At 39.3% G+C, this 20,846-nt stretch overlaps 1 protein-coding gene across 6 annotated transcripts in view; it reads right to left on the minus strand.

Moving 5' to 3' along the window:
* myo3a (myosin IIIA) overlaps positions 1–20,846 on the minus strand; it is a 58,981-nt gene that overhangs the window by 17,085 nt on the left and 21,050 nt on the right. For 5 of the 6 annotated variants that reach the window (XM_051410808.1, XM_051410809.1, XM_051410811.1 and 2 more), the window contains exons 6-20: positions 16,961–17,037; positions 13,750–13,895; positions 10,151–10,216; positions 9,825–9,980; positions 9,342–9,383; positions 8,313–8,415; positions 6,888–7,004; positions 6,292–6,396; positions 6,085–6,168; positions 5,292–5,494; positions 3,922–4,020; positions 3,690–3,804; positions 2,360–2,486; positions 1,775–1,982; positions 1,027–1,174 (exon numbers count right to left, since the gene is read on the minus strand). In XM_051410808.1, coding sequence (XP_051266768.1) covers positions 1,027–1,174; positions 1,775–1,982; positions 2,360–2,486; positions 3,690–3,804; positions 3,922–4,020; positions 5,292–5,494; positions 6,085–6,168; positions 6,292–6,396; positions 6,888–7,004; positions 8,313–8,415; positions 9,342–9,383; positions 9,825–9,980; positions 10,151–10,216; positions 13,750–13,895; positions 16,961–17,037 — 1,796 coding nt within the window. The remainder of the gene's footprint in view (positions 1–1,026; positions 1,175–1,774; positions 1,983–2,359; positions 2,487–3,689; positions 3,805–3,921; positions 4,021–5,291; positions 5,495–6,084; positions 6,169–6,291; positions 6,397–6,887; positions 7,005–8,312; positions 8,416–9,341; positions 9,384–9,824; positions 9,981–10,150; positions 10,217–13,749; positions 13,896–16,960; positions 17,038–20,846) is intronic. The other variant, XM_051410807.1, reaches the window with a different exon arrangement.

Below are 20,846 nucleotides of genomic sequence, written 5' to 3' on the forward strand. Positions count from 1 at the left end.
TCAGATGCAGGAATATCAAGTGAACCTTTAAATCCACCTTTAAGTCTGTTCTCTTTGCTTTAACTTTTAAATGTCATGATTGAATGTTCAGAGAGCCTAAACTTTTTATTAACTGGCCAACTGTCAGCCAACCAACAACAAGCCAGAACTAGATTTTGTTGCCTTTCATTGCATTATACACAGCTCTTCCCCCCTTTGGATAAATCTGGTCTGGAGGGCAAAGTAAGCTAAGACCTCCACTTTATACTCAGCTAACCTGATCACATCAGGTTGACTGACTCTCAGAGTTCCTAGTATGACTCAGCAACATTACTAGAGACTTCTATTCTGAGAAGAAAAGGACAAAATGGGAACAAACAACATCAAATCAGCGGGCTTATTCTAGCGTGACCTGCACACTGCGAAGTAAACGAGCCGCATCAGGAAATCTGCAGGGACGCAGGCATATCGTGTCCACATGTGTAAACATGTATGGAAACATATAGGTAAATCTGCTTCATTTAACTGTAGATGTGACAAGTTAGGTTATGCTTCTTAATCTCATAGCCCACTACAATTCCCCTATGCTCTGTATATATGGTGGCAGTATAGGACAAATGTATTTCTGGGCCTGGTGCCAACAATACCCAAGAGTGAGATTAAGTCAAACGCTAACTGTCTTCAACTCCTAATTGACCCTCGTTTGGGATGATTTATAGCTCCTCTCTATGGGTGAGACCAAATCATTTAACATTAGCAAACCATTCTCTGCCCCCCCAAGGCAGAACACACCCACGAGACTGAATAAAGGGAGAATCGCGAACCTCATTCTCCCGTAAATAAAGACAGCAGCATATTTTACCCTTGCCGTCTCTCTTAAAGCACAGAGTGACAAATGATGACATGTTATCACCATTTAGATGGAAATGAGGTAGTACCAAGGTGAAAAATGCATACAAAGCGCTTTCCAGGAAGGGATTCAAGCACTCAGAAAGTGTTCTTTGATTTTACTGATAGTTTAGGGTGGATGCTGGTCCGAGCTTTTACCTGTTCCCAAGCGAATATGTGCTGGTTGAAGTAAAACTGGATCTGCTCATTGGCGATGTTGATGCAGAGCTGCTCAAAAGAGTTCTTCTTGAAGTTCTCAAAGCCAAAGATGTCCAGGATGCCGATGTTCAAGCCCTTGTCATCCTCTCTGGAGGTCAGAGGAATGAAAAGTCATTTAGAAGTATTTACTAGTTTCGTCATTTGTGTCAAATGTCGACTGCAGTTCGGCAGCATCCCAGCTTCTCCAAAATGTCCATCCCCTCTATCTAAAATCACAATTACTTTACACGAGCGCCATGTTGGCGGCTGACCTCTGGAAATGAAGGATTCCCTAGTTATGGTACCTTGTCACAGGTGGACTATGTCTGTGAGTTGTGACCAGTAAGCCCCTAAGTACTTTTTCCCTTCTAAAATGTATTTTTTTATGTTTTAGAGGTCAACCACAAAATAAATATGAAGGAAATCTTAGATAAACACAATCTAGGGCTGTTAAAAATAAATGTGTATTAAGATGAAAACAAGACTAGAAGTCTACAGGCATGTTAGTGGGCCTGTAAGACTATATTTGTGTAAATGCTAATGTCAGCTTGTTCACCATCTTACTATAGTGTGTTGACAAGCTAACATTTGCTGAGCTGGCAGTGATCTTATTGTGCAGTTTTTCATCTATACAAATGTAGAAACTTTCTGAGATTACCTCATTTTGCATTCAAGCCAAACACATCACATTTTCTGCTCCTGCTCTCACCCTATGCTGTCGGGCCGCAGCAGCGAGTTGATGCGGTTGACAATCCAGCTGAAGAGGCGGCCGTAGAGAGCCTTGCCCATGGCGTCCCTCACCTCTGCCGCCTTTTCCACCGTGTTGGGCCTGACGATTGTCTCTCCCCGGGCCACAACACAGTGGGAGGTCAGGGCTTCCTGGAGCTCGTCTGAGCGGATACACAGCAGTGATGCCACTAAGGGGACATTAGATAAGGAATGGGATGAAAGTTAACATTTCTAAAGTTGAATGAGTGCAAGCAATACATGCGGGGTGTGCAAATGTGCAACCTTAACTCTCCTCAGAAATAAAAATAATGTTTTAGAGTTCTGGGGTGCACATAAAAATAAGTGACAAAGGACACTCATGCTCTCTTGCTTTAGGATCTATAATACCAGAGGAAAACAAAGTTCCATTAACTCTAACCATTGCCTAATGACTGTATGTTTGGTAATGACAATACAGCTGTAGCCTGTTTGCACCAATGGTTAACTTATTTCAGAAGAATAGTTTAAAGGAGGAGAGCAGAAGGGGGAGGGGAAGGAGTGGGGATGTAGATGTTTCTCCTCTTACCGTTATCCAGGACAGAAATGTTGGTGATGTCGCTCTTGTCAGTTTGGTGCTCCGTGGCAACCGGAGAAAACTCGATATCGCCGGAGTTGAGGATGGCAGCCAGAGTGCTGTAAACGCTGCCCAGCTCCTGCAGAAGTGATTGTAATACTTTATTACCTTAGAGTTTGGGAGACAGTATATGTTGTCACCTTGATATCAAATAATGTCAGGTACATTGTACAGCCTCATGTACTGGTATATCTGGATGGAAATTTTAAAGATACCATAATGACTGTTTTTCATTACTCTATTATCAGCTAATATAACACAGTAGTACTTGAATTAGATCATTGTCATTGTTTGACATGAATTATTGCCATTGTAGGTGTTGCTGGTGGTCAGATGGGTTACATTTTTGGACAACTCGAGCACATTAATCATTATTAGTATCTCAAATGAGTAATTTTTACCCTCAAATTAAAAGCTTTTGTAAATAATTTGAGCTCCCAACAAATGTGAGTGCTATGAAGGTTGATGTTTTGGAGGAGTTGTACTGTTTTTATCTCAGTTCAAGTGCTGTAATATGGTCCATTATATTCAAATTGGCCAATTAATCAAATGTCCTTTTATATAGGATGTAATGTTTTGTGTCTGGTCACAATGACAATGGTTTGTGTGGTCTAAATATACAAGTTAATTAGCTAAAAACACAACAAAAAGAGCACCAGTGAACAAACCTTACATTTTATTGAGAAAAGAAATGAGATTGAGGTTTGAGATGTCATAATATGACAACAAAAGTAATATTCAAAAAAATAAAATAAAAATAAACTCCTTTATTCACCTGAAGCAAAATTTGGAAATCTGTCTACATGCAAGTTACTGTCTCAAGATAGATGAATTCAAAGATCCTCTTTATAGAGTTCACACTGATTTCATGCAAGACAAAATGGACTGTAGAAGAAAGGTTTTTCATTCAGTACTGCCAAGTCATTACACGATAAGTACTATTGACGTGCAGATCCCAGAGGCAATCAGTTCTTTGAGCTTCATTAGCCTCCACAATGCTAACAGCTGACTGCCTACATGTGCCTGTAGCTTCATGCTCCATCACATGCCGTACAGTGGACGTGAGGAACTACTTCTCCTCTAGTTTTAAAGCGTATGTTATGTATTTTTTTTAGAGCTCATTGGTATACTTACTTACATGTTGTCATATAGTTATACACATTTTCATATAATACGTGAGTGTGAGAGCATGTGTGAACGTTAAGATGAAGATTTTGCTGTTAAACCTTGTTGGCAGACCACGTTCAGCTTTGCGCCAAGTAATTAATGCAGTAGTTTGTACCTCCAGGGTGAATCCAATGACTTTGAAACACTGCTCCACTGCATCAAACTGCTCTTTGTAGAAGGTGTTGCTCACTATGTCAGGCCCTAATTTAATGTGCTCGTTGCACAGATACCTGCAGATCAAAAAGGAAACACAAAGATCACAATTTGGGTCACAGGAAGTAGGAAGTTTGCTTTGTGAGTGGGAAATAACAGTGTTTAAAAGAAGGGCTAAGGAATGTCAAACCTACTTAGGTGTTTTGCTGTCAGAGAGCTTGTAGTGGGCTAGTTTCTTCCTGTCAGCCAGGCCAGCATAAATGTAGTAGAAGATGTGGAAGTTCCTCTCCCCTCTGTGGAAATACAAGATGTAGCTTGGAAATTCAGGTCTTAAAGCCAGCGGGGTAAAATGAAAATATTGCAGATATAAGACAATGAACAAGGAGGAAACAAGCTGAAACCTAAAAAGCAGACAGGAGAATTACTCAGCCTTGCAAGATGTATGCACCATCTTTTGTTAGAGAAGCATTTCACAATATCAGACAAGTAAAAAATATAACAAAATACATCAATAAATAATATTTTTAGTTAAATACTTACGTTTTTTTTTTTATCTATGGATGAATGTATCCATATCTGTATATCATCTCATATTATATTATAACATGTAAAATAAAAATAAAATCTGTCAAAGATCCATGCAGTCTTTATATTTGACAAAAATAAAAATCACCACATTGCATTATTTTAGTGTTATTCATTTAAGTAACACTATTATTTTGACTTACCTAATAACTTAAACCTTAAGTTTAGGGGCTCCACATGAGTGAAAACAGTTGTACAATGTCTTCTGTAGCTATGCAGGAGCTTTGTTAGTCTGGTAAAATAACTCTGATGATGTCAAGGGTAATCTTGGCATGGCTACATTTATAGAAGAAAGCTACTGGCCGAACTATTGGCCTAACCAATAAAATGTGTCATTTAGATATTCTGCTTACCAAAATCCTCACAAACAAACAAATCCAAAAACATAATGTTCCTGACAGCAGTAATGAAATATGAATGCCTCTTTTGAAGCATAATTCTTTGCCATCCCCCCAAATTAGTATCCAATAACAGGCTGAAGAAAAGTAAATACACACAATGCTCGCAGCCAAATCAAACCCTCTGACCTCTGTGTCTGTTTTCTGATGGTATACTTGAGGCTGCCTTTGAAGTTCCACTAAGGATACTTGCAAGACCACAATCTTTGATCAAACAGGAAATAAGAGCTAGCTTATTTCCTGTTTGATCAAAGATTGTGGTCCACTTGACCCGGTTCGCTCCCCAGACACATGATAAGAAGAAAAGATGGATTGACTGAAGAGCAGGTGGAAGGCAAATACCACCAGTTTCAGATGGAGGAAGGTAGAGGTGAAGGGAAGAGAGACAGACTCCATTATGAGCTGATCCCTGGCCAGCAGGCTGAAAAATTACTTTCCTGGCAATGTTAAGAAAACGTACAGACAAATGATTCTAATTTCTATGGATGTCATTGTCAAAAGAAGGTCAGAATAGTAATAACTGTCATGAGGTTGCTTACATTTGACAAAAATAACAAAAACAGGAAAGAAGTGATATTTACACTGCCTGATGGATGACTCTGGATTTCTCCAGCAGGTACTCAGATATCTGCGCTCCGACAACCGTTCCTCCGCAAGTGAACTTCATCTCCAGGTACTTGCCAAAGCGGCTGGAGTTGTCATTGATGACAGTGCAGGCGTTCCCAAAAGCCTCCACCAGGTTGTTGACCAGCAGGATCTTCTCTTGGAGTGTTTGATTATTGGCCTGAATAAAATATTATTCGAGCTAAGTAACTGGGAAACCAATATAGTGCAAGCAATACATCTCTGTCATGAAATGATGCATGGATTCCTGTCATAAGCCTTTCTATTCCTGTTATTCTCATCAAAAGTGACACTGCCATTTCTTATTTCATCCCTCCACCTATAAAAAAAATGCAAAAAGTGATTTGAAATGTAACTTTCTTTTCAATCAAATTGCAAATCGTGACTGGCCTCAGCTGGAGCGTCAAACAAACTGATCATAGGATGTTCAAAGTGCCTTGATGGTGCCTTTTAGATATTGAATTTTCTAAATATCCACAGTTGGCTGGAGGTACACAGGTTGCTGGCCAAGACATACAGCTGTTCCACAATTCAAAACTTTAACTTTGGAGTTCTGTTAGTCTGAAATGCTTTTATAGAAAAGATTTGTATGATTGTGAATATGAATGTCTAATACCCATTTTGGTCATTTTAAATAGCATATTTCATGTTTTTATTCAGGAAGACTTTATGATCCTTGAATGAATGAATAAACTATAATGGGAAGGACATGTTAATGAAATGTTACATTCATGGACATTTATGACTCACCTTCCCAAGAACCGTCAGCTGCTGCACCAACAGATGAGCACTCTCTGTTTTCCCAGCTCCACTTTCCCCACTGATCACAATACACTGCACACAGAAAGGCAAGGAGTTTAATGGGAAGCTTGTGGTAATAATGCTAACAAAATTACACTATAAGGACATTTGACTCCATTAGTGACAACAGCTAACTCAGAGACCACAAAATCTTACCTGGTCTGTGTTGTATGACACCATGGACTGGTAGGCCACGTCAGCCACAGCGAAGATGTGTGGTGGGTTAGCTGTACGCTTAGCTCCTATGTACATCTTAGTGTACTATTAAGGTATGATGGTTAAGAATGAAAAGAAAATACTGGTTTAAAACATGCACATGAATGTAACTGATACAAAGCATATATTATGTATTAGAAAATTAAATGAATGTTATCATGATATGGCTTTGCTTCTTTTTGCTACTACACACCATTTTCCCTCGGTGCAAACTATCTGTCCATACACTATATTATATTTTTGTTCTGAGAGGAGAGGAATGAAAAATAGCTACAAACTTGAGGCAAAGCATAACATGATGATTAGGAGGAAAATACAGTCAGTGAGCTGTGGAAGAGACAGGGAAACAGGGGCAGAGTGAGTGAGTGTGTGTGTGTGTGTGGAGGTGAGGCTAAATGGGATGCAGCCGACTGAAGAACTGCAGAGGCACTAATGAGATACGCTGGGCTACATTCAGTACATTATTGACCAAATGTATGAGCACAGGTGCGTAAAACAAACACACACCCACACAAAAAAGGCCTAGATCCACAAACCTGAGGAGTGTATATCTCCATCTTATGGAAAGGATTGACTGCGATGAGGATGTCTCCCACATACGTGTAAATTTGATCTCTTCCATAGCGGATCTGAAGCTTCTCTGCGACTATGTTCTGAAAAACAGCAACAAGCGTGATTCACACAACCGGTATAACCAGGATTATTGTCAGAACCCTATTATGAGAGACAACAAGCTGTACTTTAGCTTATGTCCTGCCTCAAGTCAAGGCCTCTGACGCGTGTTACGTCAATGTATTATCATTATGTCATATGGTGATTAATTCTCCCTGTCTTCTCACTGCCGGGACAGGTACATCAACAACAGCAGGACACTGCATCCCTCACACCAGCAGAGCTCCTCATCTTGAAGGATGGGTGGAAATATCCGCTGGCAACTCAGACTGATTGTATCATTCAATACGTCAATGCAGCATTCAGATTTGATAAATTGCTCTTCGTGTTATTTGTGCAAAACATGCTGCCGTGCATTTTTCACTGGTTGTTCAACAGACCGACAAGGTTGATCGGGGAAAAACAAGCAAATAAAGTACAAATAGCACTGGACGCAATCATTACAATATATATAACAATTACTATGTTTTTACAGAATATCATAGATCTTTTTCAGATGTAAATGTAATCGTTGTGGTCCATCCAGCGGCTGTTCTGAAGCTTTTGACTGTTTCATGTGGGCTTCCTCTGCACATGGAGATTGCTCAGTTATTATGAAAATGTAAATGTTCAAAGTTTCATTTTTCTTGTTGGCTTAACGGCCGTCCACACCAAAAGCACTATGACAATAACTATAATGATAACAATGTGAGCATTCACACTGATGAATGAATGTTGGCAGCTTAATAGGAAAATGTGTACTTATGAGCTGCTACTGCTGTACGTATATATAATATATGGGTTCACAGTTCTTCAGAGACGAGAGGAGTTATCCAAAACTCTTTTACAAGAGTTGTACTTTGGTATAAAACAACAACAACAGAGGACATAATTAAGGACTTCAGAGACCCGAAAAAGTCAAATTATGTTTTTTTAATGTGTGATTTACGGCCTAAAATTATATTTTATACGCATTTAATAGGTTGTATATCATATTATCATTCATCAAATCGCTCTGAAAGTAATCTTATTGTCAATATTGTTGTGGTGTGGACTGGATTTTTGAAAAGATATATTTATTGTTAGAGATTATTTTGACAACTGCTGTGTCCAAAATCAAAGACAATCTTCCTCCACAACAGAGAATACAATGATGTCCTTTGTCATGAAATACGTTAGGAGTTCTTCTGTATCTCACAATTGTAATCTGTTTACACCATTTTTGCTTTATTATGTCTACTGTGAGAATGTCTGTCCCCTCATGACTGCAGCAGAGTATTACTGTTTTTGTAGACTGTCGACTATCCTACCTCGTCTAGAACCTCTAGGGTGGCGAGGTCGTCCACCTCATCTGGGTCAGTCTGTGTCTTCATGTGGCCTCCTCTTTTAGTGTGGATGCGTTCATGCCTAGAACTCACAAATACACAACCAAGTCTTTAACTGGGCAACATATGTAATGTATGTACTCCACATAACAATAAAAATTCAGTCGGCCCATGGTGCAGCCAATGGTGTTTGCTGAGGCAAAATGGAACATCTCCTCACTTAAAACAAACTGAAAACAATGTAAATATAATCACAGATTAAACTAGATAAAGATCTAAATGTAAATATAATCCTCTAGCACTAATGCTGAAGCATGGGGTCCGTCAGTATACATTTTCGCTTGCCAGACTCTAGATGGTTGTTTCACCAAGTGTTGGAAGCCAGAAGATGGCTTAAATAAACTTCTTATTAAATGTTCCATCTGCCTCCCTTATATTAACTAGTTACTCCAGACATGAGATTATGGCTAATATCTGCACTGTTTACTGTGAGAACACATTTTAAATAAAATAAATCTGGAATTAACAAAATGCAGACAGTAAACAGCAGTGCTTAAAATGACTGCACTTTTTAGGAATACCTCATTACAATCTACTGTTTTCCTCACATAATGTATTAACAGAAATGTTTGATTACATCTGACTATTACATGAAAATATATCATTATTTAGTTGATGACGGTGGTAATCTCCCATCGTGATTGAAATTAATCTCTGCTGAAACTCCATTTATGTGAAAGTTATTGATGAACGCTGGTGAGGTTTGAAGCTCATCAACTGCTGTAGTGTTTCACAGCAAAGCTCATAACCCCAGTTACAGAGAAAATGTGACAGCAACATGACCTATAAGACAGAAAGCCATGGCAGGTGGGAGCATGTAAAAAATCTAAAACCAGCCCATGTGCTTGATTGCAAATACATGTGCGAACACAACTACGACAAGAGCTCCGAACTAAAAGAGCCAATAATCATCTACTCCTACTGTGGCATAAAGGTCATATAGGCATTTGTTACCTGTCATTACTGTCTGTGCTTCTGTCTGTCTTTCCATGATGGCTTGAATGACAGAAATAGGATTAACATTTCATGACCGTACGGGCAATACACACTTTTTTGGGCCAACATTTTGACTCATGTGACACACGATGTGCAGCCTCCACCTCGAGTGAAGCTGGAGCAGGATTGAGCTGTTGTTTATGTGAGGGTGACAGGGCTTGTAAAACATCCAGCAAGGAGGGTAATTTGGATTATACTGTCTGCAAACGTTAAGCTGCAGCCTAACATATAAAACCCACTGTCAGGAGGGCTTGCAGACTTTAAGTTTTCTTGGGGTTTATAACAAAATCTATCAAACCCTTTATGGTGTGAGTATTCTGCTCGTACTGCGAGACAAACAGGGGTAGTACAACTTCTAAAATGTCAGAAATACACATAGAAACGAGAGACTTTGGAGAGGAAACGAGGAAACGAGCAAGCAAAATGTAGTTTGGACAGTACCTTGTTTTTTCAATGACTCCTATTTGTTGGTTGAGATCAATGAGTTCAATCAATTGTTTCTGCAGTATTTTCTCTCTGCCAACAATCTGTTTGATGAACACATGCTGGAGCAGGTCTAGCACATTTGGTCTCAGCTCAAAGTCCTTAATCAGACATCTGTGGGGAGGAGGGAGAATAGGTAGAGGAGGAAGAGGAGGAGGAGGAGGAGGAGGAGGAGGAGGAGGAGTGCAGTGGATTTATATTCAAATTTATTTTGGTTATGTACTATCAGTGTAAATATTTATTATCCACAGAGGCATAACAAACACAGGAGCATCCGCACTCACTTGCAGATGAAGTCATTAAAGTCGTCTGACCAAAGCTCCGGCTGGTGGAGAGTAGGCGGAGGATTTCTGTTAAAGGAAGAAATGGAAAAGATAAATGGAAAGATAAGATGAGATGGGATTTACGGAGGCGGGCCAGGAGAACAAAAGGCAGAGGCACAGAGTGGAACGATGGAGTGAAATCTTAACTATTCGTCATCGAGGACATCCAGAGGTGTTTCTGCGGTGGCATGAGGCAATAACAAATGGTCCTCCACCTGTGCAGCCATGTGGTCTTGATACAGCTGATTTTATGACAGAAAAGCAATAGTCAGGTGTGCTGGATATCAAATATGTAACCAGATCTTAAAAGCGTAAGGTTTCTCCGGTAAAACAGCCCATTTAGACTGACAAATGCTGTTAAGGGGTCAACCCTAACAAGGCCTCACAGACGGCAAACAACTGAGTTAATTTGCTATAATTCCTCGTTCTGCTTTAAGTACCTTTTTACAAGAGTGTTCCTGGCAAGTGGTGGCGAAGTCAATGCTGCCTGCTAATGCATCGGGGCCTTTTTACACGTAGGCTCTGACAGAGATAAATTGGTCTAATGAGAGGGCATACATCTCCTGTTTATCACACAACACAGCCTATATAGACAGCAAATGCGTCAGACATTTATTAGGAGTCTCTTCTGCTAATGCTGTGACTATTAAAGTGTGTTCCTTTTTATCAAGAAGACAAACAGGGTCTTGTGGATAACTTTTTTGAGTTTTTATTTCCCTGGATACAAATATGAGGAGGTATTTTAATTTTAATATCCTGTTTATGCTCCAGTAAATGTTGTATTTGCCTTGTCCTGCAATAAAATCGAACAGTATGTGTGGCAAATTCAAATATTCTCCTTTGCACATAATGAAGGATAAAAGCTTAAATCCTTAAACTTGTGCATAATTAGGAGAGCACATTTAATCTTTCAGCTGCTCCAGAGTGTGATGCTTTGAGCAGGGATTTGACTTCTGCACATATAGTGTCATCCCAATCCCTCCCTGTCTTCCTCTGTTTCTGTCTTTAATTTAAATACCGGGTAAAAGTGACAGACAGACATAGACAGAGGAAATCTGACTTGTGTACGGTATGTTAATTTCAACTTTACTCATGTGTTGAATGTTTGAAAGACGATGCATACTGTATGTCAATATACAGTGGACATAAATATTATCTGAAACCTTAGAGATGGATATAAAGTTAGGCTTGATGTTGTTTTTTAATAATCTTATGTTATAGCCTATGTCACTGGAACAGGCGTTCAAAGATGATGTATATTCACTGTGTTCGTTTCTGCAGGTTCTGATTATTTTTCTATGAATCATGTTAGCAGTCCTGCTGTTTAATAGTAACAACACCCACCCTACTACATATAAGCCTACTGCACAGGGGAATGACGGAATAAAAGAAACAAAAAAAAACAATGCTAATTACAAATTAATCTCATTTTCATCTGGACTGTGTCAGAGAGATGGCGATTTAGCTGAAATGTGTGTGGCCTATACTGTATTGGTGCATGGAGTTGTATTGTGTGTAAGCTTGTTTACTAGGCTATGTGGTAGATTTCCAGTTAAAACTATACTGTAAACAGCAGCACTAAGAGGTAACAAATGGTGTTGATGATCTTCTGTTTATATTTGGTAGCATTTAAGTCAGCCCAAATTAAATAAGACGTGGTGTGGTTGAATCAATGCCCTCAGCGTGGCTTCTTCCGAGACTGCTTGACGAATGAACCCAGAGTAGTGAGAGGAGGGGAGTGAGGAGTGTGAACAGACAGCCTGAAGCTCTGGCTGCAGCAGTCACACAGATTCTGAGGAAGCTGTGTGATGGCTCCTGTGGAGCACAACCCCCAGAGCAAACACACAGGACAGCCAAGACACAGAAGTGTGTGTGTGTGTGTGTGTGTGTGTGTGTGTGTGTGTGTGTGTGTGTGCAGGAGCGCTACGTTTCAGGGCAGTGATGGAAAAAGTGCTGTGCCGTTAAGATGACAGTGACGGTAAGTGCTTATGCAGCTCTCACACTGGAATCAGGAGACAATAAACAATTACTTTTCACCTTCAGCCCACAATACACGCAGATGAAAAAAGGCTGCATGCTCTCGGCCTACCCCCACAGGATGAATGGAATCAGTGCCAGGAGGGGAGTTTATGGATAAGCCCCCACGAACAGAAAAAAGCCATTTGAGATGAAAAGACTGTACTTTGTCTGGTGACAGTCAGTAGAGAGAAGAAAATCGCTGCGTTGGGGAGCAGGAGATGGCTTTTCTAGATTGCAGTAGTGCAAACTACTGTGCATTACCCTGTCTTTACTTTCTGACCATCTGCATCTGTGCAGTGAATAAATAATCGACTTGTTTTAGTTCTGCAGTTGAAATAATGTTGTGTAACTTGAAAGCCTTCACAGAACAGTAATAGCTGAAAAGATTAATCAATGAATGAATTTACCCACAGACAGAAAATGAATCAACAAAAAACATTGATAATGTATTCATCTTTTATCATCACGCTAATAAAAAATGTATTTAAAAATCTTGTGCAAGGGTGAGGACAATTTCATGAACTTATTATTGTCATATGAAAATGCAGAAAATTTGCAACAACTGAAAATAAATCACTGCATGCTAAAAGTTAACTGTAGCCTTGCCCTATTACCACACAAGGCTAGGAAAATGTACTTTCTTTTATTGAAGCTAATGCCATTCACTAACTTTGTATAAATACGAACTAGATGCTGACATGTAATGCAAAAGCTTGCTTGGTCTACTGGGGCCAGCTGCTGCCTTCACATTCTCACAGGGAGCTCTGATTTCTCAGTTCTTAAGTTGTAATTAAGAAGTCACCACACTGAAGCGCCTCAGAGTGTGAAACATGCAGGATGTCAGGAGGATAAAGACGCTTTCTTTACTTTGACACAGTCATTCATCATTTAGTTCAAAATAAGGGAGATAGGAAATGCATATTGTGAGTGATGAAAGTAAATATGGCTGTTAGTGTCTCCAAACATTCAATTATGTGTAATTTTGCTATAGTCCAACATTCAGTAAAACACAAGACGAGCAAAAGTAATTTATCTATGAGTAAAACTTATTTCCATGGCATTCATAATTATAACTTTAAGTTCAAAAGTTTTAGAAGAAGGCAGAATATGAGCAACTATTATCTTAATTTGAGCTTACTACAAGAACTGGTTATGAAGCAGTCTCTAATACTGATGCCTCTATATGACTAATTGTACATAAACAAGAGCGAAAAGATTGGATATTTCTGTGTAGTTATTCTTGCCAGCCTCTGGGTTGAATTTGGTTGGATTCCCAATGAAATCAATGAAACAAGGTGGTAGAAACACTGCCAGAATCAATACACACTTAAAGTTCCTTGTAGAGGCTTTAAATAAATGTATTTTTTATGTAAAGCAGCACAGTGGCTAACTGGTTAGCATTGTCGCCTTAAAGCTAGAGCCTGATCAGCACCAGGAGTATTTATTCAGAAAAGTAGAATAGGTGTAAATTGACAGTGGCAGGGTCAAAGTCATGGCCACCTGATAATGAATACTGCTGTGTAAGTGTAATGGAGGCTCACCTGGGTATTTTGAAAAGGGCTCTCATTGGGTGGAGGTCAGAGAGGGGTGGGTCTCCATCTCCCAGCTCTATGGCAGTGATGCCGAGGGACCAGACATCACAACGAGCATCGTAGGTGGAGTCCAGCTGCTGCTCACATGCGATTACCTACAGGAGACAGACGGTATCGAAAACATCAAGCTATTGAAACTGAATTACAAAAAGAGCATATGAGTCGTGTTATGTCGGTTTGAATGTTGTTGACGACATTAAATAATTTATGTGTGAATAGCTCTTCTCATAGCAACAAAAACAATTCCAAACAGGCAAAAATTAAAGGTCCAGTGTGTAACATTTATGAGCATCTATTGGCAGAAATAGAATATAATATTCATAGGTATGGTAATATTAGTGTATATTCACCTGAATATAGGAATCATTGTGTTTTTGTTACCAAAAAGAGCAAAAACAACCATTGAAAGTAATCAACTTTTTCACTGTCTTGGTGAATTGTCTTGGGAGTTGCAATAGTTCAAGGATCATTTAATAAACAAGTCTAATTATTTTGCCCTCAATGGCTTCAACAATTCTCAAATCAAAACATCATTAAACCTTCATCCCTAAAACGACAGAAGATCAGAGCTTGAGATGAAATGTCTGAGGGGGGACTAAAGGTGTAAAGTGTGGGTCTATTTCCTTTTTTAGAAGCCAATATTAATGTATTGTTAGTGGATTTTGTCAGCCCTTACACATCCACTATACACTAAATAAACATGTAGCAATGCAAGATGTATATACAAATATTAAAGTAGCCTAATTTAAACTGTAGCAGAGCTCAGCCAAAGCTGCAGTCTCATCATCATCTGCTGTGGGCAATATAGTGCACACACACACATACACACACACACACACACACACACACACACACACACACACACACACACACACACATACAAGTACATGCACTCACAGTCTGTCATCAATGTCTTTAGGGCTACATGGTACCCAATCAACAATATGACTCATCTCTGAGTGGGAGGCATGTGTACACATAACCACACACAAATGCGCGCACACACACACACACACACACACACACACACACACACACACACACACACACACACACACACACACACACAGACGAAAACAAACGTTCACTATTATTGTCAAATGTCTAAAATCTATTTAATTTGTGTTCCCAATTCTCAATAGGCATGTGCTTATGTACACAGGCAATCATTACCAGATCAATAAGAACTGTACAAACGCACACGCACACACACACACACACACACACAAACACACACAAAGACACACAAACACACACAAAGACACACAATCCTTTATGGAAAACATAAAGTCCCTCACTACTCTGTTAAACCTCTACATAACAAACATAAGTAACACTCAAAAAAATCTATGTTAAATCAGTCCTCATGAACATTATTTTGCAAAAAAAATGCAACTTTAAATGATCAAATATATCCCCAAAAGAGCCAATATATACTCTGAACAAAGCCTAAAATAAATAAAGTCAATAAAAATTTAGCTGAAAGCTATAGATGTGACACTTACCCCACAACACAAAGGCACATAAACAGATCTTCTTTAGACAGTAGGTCAGACCGTGATTGTACAAAAACAAAAGTTTATTATCCAGAATGTTGGCGATAACGCTTATTTTCTTGTAATAATAATACTGCAGATCCCTGTTTACAATTCTCCTTTCAACCAAAGACTAGTCTAAAAAGTCCATCCAAGCTACTTTCTTTGATGACGAGGATCCTACACAAATGAGATTAAAATCTTTGAGTCCTGACAGGACACGTCACATGTATTCTAATGCACAATTTGCACCGCATGCAAACCTCATGTAAAGATAGTCAATTTGATTTTACAAGTGGACGTGAACAGTCAAGACGTCCTTGGAAGTTAAGTCGTATTCTTAAGTGTTTCCTTGCTTTTTCATAAGTGTGCCACCTTTTTGCTTTGATTTTACTATCTACTAAACTTCTTTAACACTGCTTTATACAATCATTGGTATATAAAATAACAACAAAATACAACACCAAAAATTTGCAATTACCAAATAGTTAAGTTTTAGTGAGCTGTTTTCATTCATTGCCAGTCCATGAAATGTTTTTATTTTTACACATTTAATTAACCCCATGGACAGACCAAATGTTTAATCAACCCTGCATTATGTTCAATGACAATGTTTTTTGAATTCTTCATTTTAACAATGTCTGTGTATGACAACTACGGTATTGTTCAGGTTAGGGAAAGGTTGTGGTAATAACTAAAGTACCCAAACATTGTAGAACCAGTGTGCAGGATTAAGTGGCATGTAGCAGACACACTGGACCTTTAAAAGAGTACTCCACTGATTTAGTGCAATATATTGTCTTTTTTATTCCACCGTGTCAAAACCTGGTGCTTTTATTACCCACAATGCAGATCAGGTGTGTTCTGCTAGTAGCAGCGAATGTAGCCTCAAGCCTCAAGCAGAGATTGGGCTACAGAGGTCCCATAAGCTTAGTTCTTTCTAATTCCACACTGCCAATTTTATCAGACGTTGTGCAGCTACTGCTGGAGCCACAAAAAGCTTCACTTTTTTACGCAAACTTCCGGCTTTGGCATAAAAGTCACTCTCAAACTTGCTTTATAAAGGGCACACTACTTCCTGCACTGGCAATAAATAATGGCATCGGATGTAAATATGTGCAACTTGGGAGGGATGCTTGTGCTCAACCGTTGGATAAGCCAGACAACACAGAGAAACTGCAACTTCTTCCCCATTTTATGATTCAAGTACGGAAACAGACTTTCAAGAGAAAAGACATTGATCATTGTCACAAAATAAACTCCAGTGAGATGAATCAAGAGCAATAACCTCAAACTAGGAGATCACTTCACTTTATATTGTCCCTTATACAACGTAAGTTACATTTATCTACCATAAAAGGTAAAGGACACAGGGATGCAAGTGGTATAAAATGATCAGTTCTTGATGCAGTCTGTATAGGCAATATATGAACTGCTGGTGCACTAGAGCTATGATTAGACAGGACACAAATGATGGAGGCCGTCCATTCTGTTTTTTCCCACTGTATCTGACAGTGTTATCTCTTTGATGATTATTAACTGTGGCCCACTGGGATCTGCTCCAGGCTAATGTAGTGGAAAGAGATGAGGCTGCGGGAGTGTTTATAGGCTCTGTTTTACTGTACCTCAGGAGCCATCCAGAAGGGAGTTCCCACAGAGGTATTCCTCCTCAGGCGGGTATTTGTCAGCTGGGCAGAAACACCTGAAGGGAAGAGAATACACACTTTAGACATTTTAGCCTCGCTCTCAGAACGTGCACTCAGTGGAGACAATTTGCAATAACTTCCCTGACATGTGTTTTTTTTGTGTGTATGTGTTCTTTTTTCTCACAAAGATCAGTCTATGAAAAGGGAAACGGTGAAAAGTAAACAGTGGGGTGCTGCTCAACTGATATGGGGTTGAATGGATCCTAGCGCTTTCTTGTGTCCCACTGATAAAGCTGTCACTATAGTGACAAGGAGGAAAAACAAAACACACACACGCGCACACTCACATGCACACAACGCCATCAAGTTGTTTTTTTCCCTTCAAATGATAGATTGCTTTGAATTTCAAATTCTTGTGTGACTGCAGGTGATTTTTCCAGGCATTTCAAGAACAACATTTGAATACAATTCAACTGTAAACAGGCTTTGGCAGCTGGAGACAACGTTTCACCTTCTCTCAGAACAAGATATTATGTATCTAAATGATTTATTATCTCCTGTTACACACATAAAAAGAGGACAAAGTCATGTTGCAACAATCAAGTCAGAATACATTCAGGAAAAATGGAGAAAGAGAGCGCGTGTGTGTTGTTATGTGTGTGTTAATGTGTTTTACAAACCCTGACAAAGAACATGCTGACCCACAATCGTGACTTCAGTCCAGTCCAGACAAATCAGTGTTACACCACACAGTGATGTATCCCAGGGCTGGCTTTGCTGAAGCAGCAACCAGGACAAAAGCAAAGCCTCTAGACAAATGCGGCTACCAACAAACAAAAGGTGATCTACTGATGCACGACATGCGGTTGCAGACCAGTGTCTTTGTCTTGCACTAGCACGTCGTGGATTATTTTACGTGAATCTGAATCACAGTTTGAAATTGAATATTCATTTTCTGCAGAATTTGTCTCAGCAGTCAGATTCTGTTCAAAACATGCCACGTGTGCAGACATGTAAACAACGTACATGTATTTCTAACAAGCATCAGACGAGCATTCAACAAGCATCTGACGCTCTGTTGGTGCTAGTGGGTTAAAGCCAGGGGTGGAGATGAGCAATGCAGAGGAAAATGTTTCCGTAGCAAACATCAAAAGGGATTCGAAAATGTGTGCAGGAGGGGATTTATACATAAGGCTGACACACACACACACACACACACACACAGAGAGAGAGACATGCTGTCACCAAACCACTACACAGTAACCTGTCAACCCACATTAGTGACAAACCCATAGTTTTACATAGATGCAGGCATACACGCAAAGATGGATGAAGCCAAACTACTGCAGTAAACCCCAAAAATCCGATCAAACTTATGGTTGCACACTCACATGCGCCTGCCACAATATACATACGGTGGCCTATATCAGTGTGTGTGGATACAAAAAACACAAAGAGCCCCCTATTAAAGCTCTCACAGCCCCTCTCTTTCCGCTACATTAGCCCAGAGTGGAGCCTGGTGGGCCACACTTAATAATCATCACAGAGATAACGCTGTCAATTAGAATATTCATGAGAGACCCATGAACGAACAGCTCCTCTCACTCTTCCACTGCTCTTTTTGGGTCCATCTCTTTGCTATTTTGTTTCTCCGCTGGTGATGAGTCACTGCGGGGGCTTTATCTCTTCAGCTGCTTAGTGTAGCGTGCACCCCTCCACATGAAAAACCATTAATCCCAGCGTGACGCAGTGCCTGCGTGTAGCACCGCGGCAAGCACGAGTCTGCCCTTTTTTTCTGCCATTTTCGTCACTGCAAGTTTTTGTGCACCCGGGCTTACTTCTAAACCGTTGCCCCTCTTTTTTCACCCCCCTTTCTGATGACGTAATAACCAATATCTGATTGGTTGATTTTTTTACTGTCAGCAATGTTCAAGACTTGCAAATCACCTATACAAAAGATGCCACAGTAATTTTTATGCCTATAGTTCTCCTGCTCTGGACACAGGGAGAGATTCCACTATGTTAATTTGTTCTTTTAATACTGCAAAAATCTTAATCGGCTAAGACTCAATTGGCAGATGATAACACAGGAGTCCACATCTTATCTGCTCAGTTTGCTGCTACCTTTTATCTCAGCCGGAAGACATGACATTTACTTAGTGTCACGGAAAGCTGAAAATTTCAGATTAAAATTAAATTAAATGCAAGTCACATATGTGTTGCATGCATGATGTTCTAGTTTTGTACTCAAACCCCATTTTAGTCATGATCAGATTTGAAACAAAGCTAAGGCACAGCTAGTAAATGGGAACATCGGCATGCTAACACACTCACAATGACAATGCTTATAATAATAACAAAATGTTTATCTTGTTCACTGTTCACCATGAATGTCTGGACCAAATGACATGGCAATCTATCCAAGAGTTGTCACAGCATTTCCAAATAATATCAACCTCATGGTGGCACTAGAGGAAACTGGGGAGTCAGTAGGTTCCTCTGAGAACCATGAATGTCTGGGCACACATTAAATTAATCCCACAGTTATTGAGATATTTCAATCTAGACCAATACAATCAGACCATAGAGCCGCCGCATCTGACGCATGAATCAGGACACTGTTCACTTGTGGTGACCTTTTGTCTTTTGTTTTCATTCACAGTCTCACAGTGATGCAGGGTATAAAAAGGTACAGCATAGCACCTTTCATAGCCAACATTTTCATGCCATATAGTCACTATGATGGTGATAGTGATGCTAATGCTGCTTTGGGCTTAATTTTCTCACCTCCAGTTTCATTATAAGTCCCATTGTTGTGTGCATTCTGGCAAGATAGGCTAACATGGAACTAGTCGACGGTCCAATTGCTTTACAACAATTACTCTCAGGTTTCCAAATTAATGCAGTAATGATTTATTGGTGATAATGCCACAACTATTAAATGTAATTACTTCCTATAGGGTTTTCAGATGCTTCTTACTAAACAACATGGTGATATGAGAGTTGAAACTTGTTTTCATGTAATAAATCTCTTCTCAGGCACACCATAGATACTGTACCCTTCCTATCTTAGAGAGTCATTACAAGTTTAGCCAGAGAAACACTTGATAAGATGTTCTAAAGCAAACAAAATATCTATATATCAAAGTAAAAATGTTTGCAATGCCTCGACTGTAATAAACAGTCTCATATGTGCAATATATCTTCTCTGAGATCTTTCACAATCTACTTGAAACTGTAATGATATTGTTAGTTTGGGTTAATTCTGCAACAATAGTCATTCCTTTTTACAATATCTTTTTGAGGTAGGATGGTGGATTTAGATTTATATATAGGTATAAGTTATAATAATAAAAAAATACTTTTTGTTGCATTACTCAGTACTGTTTCAAAGTATCTGACATTTTATTCAGCTGAACTTAATGTTGGAGCCGCAGTAGATGTGTGTGGGTTCAGCCCTTTTTCTCCCCATCACTGGTGTGTAAACTTTCCAGTGCTTCAGTGACCATTAGTTACATAATATATTCAATTATTCAGATTTGTATGATGTGTCTGAGGACAATTTAGTTATACAAGATAATTTTATCTTATATAACTGTAACTCAGGAACTGTGGAACATTTGATATCTTTTATATAATCACTATATAAATGTGAGAATATTTTCCTAGATTATCTAACCCTAATAAAGACTGGTACTAGACCAGGCTATTTTGACATTTATCAGCAGATATATAACTGCCTCTCTTATCGAGAGGGACTTATAATGCATTAGCAGTCAAGTGTCCGTCTCAAGGACACTTTTGACAGCTCAAGTGGCTATAGATGGACACACTGGTCTGTTGTTCAGATTAATCCTGTGATGTG

Source organism: Dicentrarchus labrax, unplaced genomic scaffold (assembly GCF_905237075.1).
Source record: "Dicentrarchus labrax unplaced genomic scaffold, dlabrax2021, whole genome shotgun sequence".
Classification (NCBI taxonomy): Eukaryota; Metazoa; Chordata; class Actinopteri; family Moronidae; genus Dicentrarchus; species Dicentrarchus labrax.